The sequence below is a fragment of the Sinocyclocheilus rhinocerous genome, unplaced genomic scaffold (genome assembly GCF_001515625.1).
Source record: "Sinocyclocheilus rhinocerous isolate Xijiao unplaced genomic scaffold, SAMN03320098_v1.1 scaffold1148, whole genome shotgun sequence".
Lineage (NCBI taxonomy): Eukaryota > Metazoa > Chordata > Actinopteri > Cypriniformes > Cyprinidae > Sinocyclocheilus > Sinocyclocheilus rhinocerous.
The window spans coordinates 656,858-665,489 of NW_015664019.1; the positions used below are offsets into that span (position 1 = coordinate 656,858).

Consider the following 8,632-nt stretch of genomic DNA (forward strand, 5'->3'; position numbering starts at 1 on the left):
TAGAACGTGATGACAGAAGAACTCATCCACAATATCCACATTGACCGCCACAAATATCCACCGCCCCCTGCCATCAGCTCCCGCGTCTCACACACACGAGCGCGACTTTAGCACTAGATTTAGCAACTTTCAGACCCTTTTAGCGGCTTTTTTCCATAGAATATTCATACTGACAAACCTAGCAACTTTTTTGGATAAACCTTAGCTATGGTTCAGTTGGAAGATTTTGCCAGTGCTGTCCCGCGAACGTGAGGTCTGAGTTTCCCAGAGAAGTGTCACCTCTATCGGCGTCTGTTCTGTGCAGTGAATGGCAGAGAAGCAGCGCTTTCAGTTGGCCGCACCGCAGCCGACTCGTCAATAAATGAGTAAAAAAACAGCGTTTCCTAGCACCTGTCGCTTACTGATTGTTTGGAATTATAAATATGAGCGTAGTTCGTCTGTTAATATCACATGCACTTTTTTGTTTGTTGTTTTTTTTGAAGCGTTTTTGACATAAGCTAATTTTATGTGTACATATACGCAACTCGGTATTTCCGCGTGCGCGCTTTGATTGTGTGCGAGAACAGCGCGTGAGTATTGAATTGAGCTGTCTTTTGTTTCTTATTCTTGTGGTTTAAAATTGCTTGAACGTGTAAATTGGCAAATTAATCTGCGAATCACATGCGTGCCGGATAGTATAGAGTCTCGTCCGTACGTATCACCCCTGCAGGCACACAACGTCATAAGACGTTGATATTTGGTTAAATTTTGGTTGCGACGTCGGGTGACCAAAATTCTATGTAAATTCAACTTCTAATGTCAATGTTAAATTGATGTCCAATACCGACGTCAGCTGACGTTGATATTTTGTTGTTTTTAGGTTGTGTAACCAAAATCCAATGTTAAGTCAACGTCAAATATTGACGTCAACCTGATTTTCATTTTCAACCAAAATGCAACGTCTGTCTGACGTCATATCCAACGTCAACCTGATGTTATATAGATGTCCGGTGCCTGCTGGGACGGATCAACTGCGATCCGTTTAACCCCTAATATGTGACAGATCAGAGCAATCTTTCATTTACTTATTTAACATGAAATCGTCAAATTGCTACTCCATATCAATCACATACAACGAAAATACTGAATAATAAGAACAATCATTAACACGCAATAAATAACAGAGTGTCATATCTATACACATTTTTCCCAGAACGTTCTTGCGACCCGGTAGCAATTCTTCCACAGCCCGGTAGTGGGTCGTGACCCGGTGGTTGGGGACCTCTGATCTAGGGTGTGACCCATTGGCATAAAAGAGCTATGAACAATATAACTGATATAACCTGTTTGCATCTACAATTTTGTTTGCTGCATCTATATAAATTACTGCACAAAACACACTACATAATCATAAGTAAAAATACACTACCCTTCAGAAAACAAACAGATAAGTTATTCTAAACTTTTTTTTTTTTTACAACGAAAGATTTTGCTGGTCTCCCCAGCATGGTTTGGTTGGTTTTAGATAGGTTTTGGGCACTTGTTGGTCCAGAACCAAATCACCTAAGACCAGCAGAACAATTTTAGGCAGTTTTTTTCCCCAACAAGGTATAACATTTCCAGAGTTATCTTTAATTAATATAATTAAATCTCCTAAGCAATTCTTTCAGATTTAGAGAGCCGCCCCAGGTACAGAAAGTTGGGATCTGTCCACAATATCTGCAACATCTGCAACTGGAAACTTCCAAATGAGACAACAGTCGCTCTGTTAGCAATCTACAAAGTTGTTAGCAATCTACATTTGGATAAGCAGCTAAATGTAGCATGACATTTAACTAATATTGGACTGTAGTGGTTTCCACATGTATGGCAGTTGTCTGATCATCCAGACCACCTGCGTTTATGGAGATGGTAAAGTTGAGAGCAATTGTTTAGATGAGGGTCTGGCAGGGAAACTTGCATACTGGAGATCTTCCCACTCCAAAGAGGAAGCGGGAGGGAGAAAAATCCCATCAGCTCCTCTTTTTTTGCATTGAATTGCGTCTGCTCTCAATTACAACAACATCTGCCTATTTACAGCTGATCTGAGAGACATAACCAGGACCAAACAGCAAAGAGGATTTTTTTTTAATCTCAAGTAACAATATTGTGTGTCTTACTGAAAATGTCCTAAATAAATCTTGAGCTTGGCATGAATCCAGGATTTAACCGACTAGAAATATGAGTAAAGCTTTCAAAAGGACATTGGCCATTAAACTGAGCCACAATCACTTTCTGATAATACTCAAGTACTACTGTAGTCATTTTTGAAATTACATATGTTTGAGGCTTTTAAAATTGATTCTAGTAAATGAGCCACATAATATGACATGCCATAATGACATAAAGTAAAACTTGGCGTCAGATCCTGTACAACGTAAATCAACACTTTGTCAAACCACTAAATGAAGCATATAATGGACAAACATGCGTAATATGTAGCCTATACAACAAAATTAATACAAAACAAGATTTCAGTAATCACTAAAAGTTAGTTTACAAGTCAGTCACACATCGTTAAATACCGGTAAGTCTTTGAGGAGGTAACCATAGCAACAGTTCGCCGCTCGACCGCTTTCCGTTATCATGTCGAACATAGCAGGCTACATCAACAAAAATACTTTCTGTCAGGTTTATCATTTTAGTATAGATTGTATAGATCACAAGAACTTGTTTTAAACATGTATGATGTAGGATAATTAAGCCAATCTTGCGATTTTAGGAATTTGGCTTGAAGTTGAGCGGGATAAACAGTTTGTCCCTCAAACAGTAACTGATAGAAATTCCTTTAAAAAGATCAGCGAACAATTCGCACACAAGAGACTTATTTCGTTAGTCATTAGGTAAGTAATAATTCCTTAAGGGTTTTAGCTTAGACTAATGAAATAATGGCTGAGCCGTGGGGTTTACCTGAGCGAGGATGTTGCCTTTCTTCGGGGCGCCGCTGGTGCGGTTGGCGGCGGGGGTCTGTGGCTCCAGTGATTTGATGGAGTTCACCTGGGCTTCGCTCTCGGTCCCCTGAGTTTCTCCCATCCGCACTACCGCGATGATCAGCATCAACATCCAAAAGATCCGACTCCGCGAAACGTTCAGCATCCTTTCCGTCTTTTTTTCTCTGAATGAAAATGTGTTGGTTTCTTGAAGATAAGATATTTCCTACACCACTAGGTGCTTTGACCACCACACTTCGGCTTAAAAAAGTATAAACCCCTTACAGAGCCCATCAAATAAGCTGTCAAATGTCAGTGGGAAAAACTTAACATAGCATACACATAGCAAATAGGCTTAGTGTAATAGCCTATAAGATAAAGATGTGGAGATATTTAAAGCGTCAGGATGCTCTGCCAAAAAGAAATTAAAAAATCAAAGTAAGTCACAGCAAAGAGGAGGATTCCTGTTCGTGTGAGTGTTTGAGAAGAAGCCTGGCGTTTCATGATGTGGGATACTTCTTTTTATAGGATGTGTATCCTCCGCCCCCAGTCTGTATTGACAAAAGGATGAAACTGATCTGGTGCGCCCGTTCACACACACTGCTGACTGAAACAGCAGGAAACCATCGCAGCACATTTGCGATAGGCTATAGATGTTTAAAGAAATGATGCTGAACCTGTGAAGCAGAGGAGATTGCAACTTACTTTGATTTTTAAATGGTTTTTTTGGCAGAGCATCCTGACGCTTTAAATTTCCCCACATCTTTATCTTATTTAGCTTAACATTAAAACTATTCCATGTGCTTTTCAATCAGTCGATCTGCCTGCCTATATGTTTGTTACATTTAATTTATTAATGTAACTAGTAGGGTATAAAAAGTTATGTTTGTTGTATCTATCTATCTATCTATCTGTCTGTCTATCTATCCATTCATCCAGAGCCAGCCCATGCCTTTATGGGGCCCTAAGCAGAATTTTATTTGGGGGCCCCTCGGTGCTGCCAATACGACTGATTATTGTCAATGCTTGATTATTTGCACACTACAAATCTAACACACACATTATCAATTTTATTTGTTGTAGCTGTGTTGCTTACATCCAGGGATTGAAATTAACTTTTTTACTCACCAGCCAATTTGGCTACTGTGTTTTGTTTGGTTTTTGCAATATACGATAATGTCATGATGTTTCACGAGTTCAGTATTTGCGCTAAACCTGCGCAGATTTGGCTTGCATGAACTTCCCAAAGAAATTAATGAGTGAACATAACTTACGAAAAGTAACCCGCCAAACTGGCTAGTGATTTGACAGCGTTACCCGCCACAGCTGATTTTTACCCGCATTTGGCGGGTGTTAATTTCAAACCCTGCTTACATCATATCAATGTTTTTACCCTTCTACGATTTTAGCTGTAACAGTAGTAAACCCACAAGAGTGGTCAGGAGTTAATTTGCACTTTAACATTCAAAGTCTTCCAGTAGCCTACTAAGTGGCCTACTTAATGTGGTGTACTGAAAAGTAGCTAAATAAACCAGCAGACAATGCTTTTACAGAACAGAATGTTATTTTAACAACAAATTATTATACACAGCAGCAAGCCATCTGTACATAAAAAACAACTCTTAATCCATAACTAGCTAATTGAGGCATAATGATATTGGAATATAATAGCAAAGACCCCAAAGGTAGGCTAAGGTAAATAATGTTAAGTGGTTATAAGTACCAAGTTTATGAAACAGAATTGTTTTATTACAAAAAATATCTACCCAGGAAAGTTATTTTTACACAGAAGACAAAAACTTCAATCTAAAATTAGCTAAGTAAAATGTTATATTATAATATAATCAGGGTTGCCAACATTGGTTGCCTGGCTGGAGTGAGATACACATATATATATATATATATATATAAAATTACACACTGCCCTTTACCCACTGTTCGTCTATAGTGTACATTTTTTAAACACTTAAAATATTTTAAAGCCTATATTATTTTTTAACTCTACAGTTGTGCAGTAAAATTCACTTTAAAGATTCTTGAAGATGAAAAAAAATGCCAAAAATGTGTCTCCTTGTGGAAAACAAAGACTTTTAAGATGAGAATGACTTGAAATTACCAATATAACCAGTAGATGGCAGCAGAGGATCAATCATCAGCTCAGTTGCCATATCCACTCCCTAGTATTTGTCTCATTTTGCTTTTGGATTTATTATAAAATTACTATTATACCAAATTTTTGTACTTTTACTGTACTAAAGTATAAATAAATAAGTTAATTATTAATGGTATAATAATTAAATAATAAGTATTTATTTTAAAATAAAAGTATTTTATCTTTAACTGTAGAAGCTGCTAAATATATTCAGCCAACACAGACTTGTCTCTGCTGTAGTGTTGTTACTCTGAATTTACTCTGCATTAATGTACAGGTCTATTTGGACATCAGCTTGTCAGATAGTTCATTCCGTCCATTGCTACAATATTTATCACTGTCAATCATAGCAATGACTCGCGGAACAATTTAGCTGATTCACTCCGTCATTTTTTACACTCGCGTTTATCATTCCTGAAACAGTATACGTGAACAAACAAAACTTTTCTTCAAATTTTAAATGGATTATGTGAGAAACCTTTTTTTCTTGTTATAATGGGAAGATCTGCGAGCGCGTATAACTCCGTAAACTTGTGAAAACAATAAGTTCAGAGCAGATTCTGACTAACCTACAGTAAACACCTCAAATCTGATTCTGATCTGACTTGGGCATGACGCGTCACTATGGAAATAATAAGATGATATGTATAGATAATTTAATTATGTAATATCGCGTTTTGTATAATTACCATTGTCCATTGACACAATATATCACCAAAAAAATTAATTAAATCAAGCTGTCATTTCATGCACTCTTGGGGGCCCCCTGGTGGCCACGGGGGCCCTAAGCAGCCGCTTAGTTCGCTTATGCCTTGGGCCAGCTCTGCATCCATCCATCCATCCATCATCATCCATCCTTCCATCCAACTATCTATCTATCTATCTATCTATCTACCACATTGGAAATGTTTAAGGGAACCGCAAAGTGACGAACATGGCTTGGACATATTTATCAATGTTTGCTCTGAAAGGTGAGATTTTTGTTTATTTTAACATTCTGATCATATGATTCCTTTGCGTCTTCTTTTTTTTTTTGTGAAATTATTAGCCTAAATAAGCTGACAAAATACACAATTACTGTAACTGTGAAAGCATGTAAGCTGGCTAACTTACTTTACAACTTTCCTTCCAAAAATTAACCATATGGTTTTACTATTAAAATTAATTAATTAATAAATACATTTATTATGTAAAAAATAAAAACAAAAAATGCTTACTATAGTTAAATCATGGTAACCACAAATTAACCATGGATTTACTACACTAACCATAGTTTAACCATGGTATTTGTACTGTACAATTACAAATTACAAATGGTTGTTGGGGTCCTCCCGTTGTGGTCTGTACTTGCGTTTCTGTATTTGGTTGTGTTGAGTATTTGCAGCGCGTGCCTTTATTTGGTTGTGTTGTGAGCATTTGCTACGTGTTTTTGTCTTTGATTGTGTTGCGAGTATTTGCAGCACATGTGCTGTCAAACTGATGAAGATGTTTTCTTAATTTGCTGGTGCTTTTTCTATTTGCATGTGTTTTCTGAAGTTGCAGCGCGTTGAGCTCTCTCGGCCACCGTAATCTATCCTTCCATCATCATCCATCCTTCCATCCAACTATCTATCCATCCATCCATCCATCATCATCCATCCTTCTATCTATCTATCTATCTATCTATCTATCAAAAGCTTAAAGTAGCCTAGAAACTAGCAGTTTGGTAAAAAAAAAAAAAAAAGTTAAAAATCTATCAATCTATCTTTTATGGGCTATTTGTGTAAAAGCAGATAAAAACATTTCTGCTAATTAAGTATAATAATAAAATCATCTTATAACAGTCTACTAATTATGCCCGGGGATAGACTGAGAGAGCACAAGAGTAGTTTGCTTTCTAAACTTTCATAGATTAAAAACAAAATATCATAAAAAGAAAAACAGAGAACATAAAAAATAAGAATAAAAAAAAAATCACTTTTTGTATGGCTTTAATACAAAACAAATTATGGCTTAGCAAACAATAATAATGATAAACCGCAAATATAATTACGTAATGTCAGTATGAGTCTCGCTTAAATTCATTGCCAGTGACCAGATGGAATCTGTGAGTTTCTCAGCAGTTGTTTAAAGCCAGGATTTTTTGAGAACACCTCTCTGCTAAAGAGGAGAAACACATTTCTCAAAGGTTTGGATAAAAACAACATTCAGGATGTTGATTTCAAACAACTGACATGCTTGAACTTTTACCCATGAATCAGCTGATCTTGGAAGTATAAATTATATGAGACGGCCACAATGATAAATCGCATGTGGAGAAGGACCGTGGAAGTAAGTGAACGGTAATATAGTAATGCTGTAATGCAGTCATGCTTTATGATGATGAAATCATAGGGATGGTGTTTTTGGCAGCTAAACTATATAGTGCTGAAAACAAAACCTCACTGGTAAAAAATGTAGCCTGAGTGGAAAATATGGTACTTGAAAGTGACTAACAGGTTCAAGGGTGAATAAGCAGTGGAAAAATAAATAAAGCTTCCAATGAGGTTAACACAGAACTCTGGGTGGCGTTCTGAAATTCTGTCATCGCCGCAGTGTTAATAAGCCAACCGAGCTTTGATCGCTACGATGTAATGTTTTGTGCGCACGGACAACATTACAGTCCAAAGGCTTTATCGTCTCAAGCCATCTCGAGTAGAGCAAACAAAAGACAAATTTACAACAGAGATCAGCTGTTGTTTTTTTCATTGAATTTCATTCAAATTCGGTGGCCATCAAGTTCTTAAGCCATTTCAAATGTCAAGCACCATATCCAGGTGCCAACTTCAGCTTGGTTACATCTCACATCAACATGAGTCCCGACTGGACTGATTCCAGTAGAAATAATGCCGCGAGAGGTATATTAGAGAAACATCACTCGTCTGTTCTGTCAGTGAAGCGTGTCTTATCTCATCACTCTGATCATATGTCGGAATCTACTGTCCTCTGCGTCAAAACTGCAGTCACGTCTGCTTATTTTATTTCTCATTTTGCTTAACATAAACACACTGTAGGTCAACATTTGCATAGTACTAAGAAACTTAACAGACTTAAACAAAGACTCCATTGAAATGTTCAATTTGTTGGTGTTCTTTGCAGTGTCCAAAACGGGCACAAACAACGGCTATGTTTAAATTAACATACTACTGTTACTATTTTTGCAGTATATAGTATGTACACTATGCTTACTATGTAAACAGAACATGAGGTCACTGGACAACGATTTGACAAACAGTTGCATTTTTTAAAATAAAGATTCCAAAAGGCAATGTGATGCCATAGAAGAACAATTTTTGGTTCCCCAAAGAACCGTTTTTTTATTTTAATAATCAAAACCATAGATGCCAATAAAGAACCTTTATTTTTTAAGTGTACACTTCGGTGTGTAGGTAGTATTTGGCAGTATGTTGTTCAGCATGCACCAATATAAAAAACTGAGGGGCAGAGCACATTATGAATAATCTATAATAATATTTAGGTGATGTGCAATAGCCATTACTGCATGTTCATTCAT

At 36.9% G+C, this 8,632-nt stretch overlaps 1 protein-coding gene across 1 annotated transcript in view; it reads right to left on the bottom strand.

Moving 5' to 3' along the window:
- The window catches only part of dkk2 (dickkopf WNT signaling pathway inhibitor 2), a 16,171-nt gene extending 12,702 nt beyond the window's left edge, over positions 1 to 3,469 (bottom strand). Inside the window, exon 1 of the mRNA XM_016539843.1 lies at positions 2,929 to 3,469. Within this exon, the coding sequence (XP_016395329.1) occupies positions 2,929 to 3,114 (186 nt within the window). The 5' untranslated portion in view covers positions 3,115 to 3,469. The remainder of the gene's footprint in view (positions 1 to 2,928) is intronic.
- Positions 3,470 to 8,632: the final 5,163 nt, after the last annotated feature.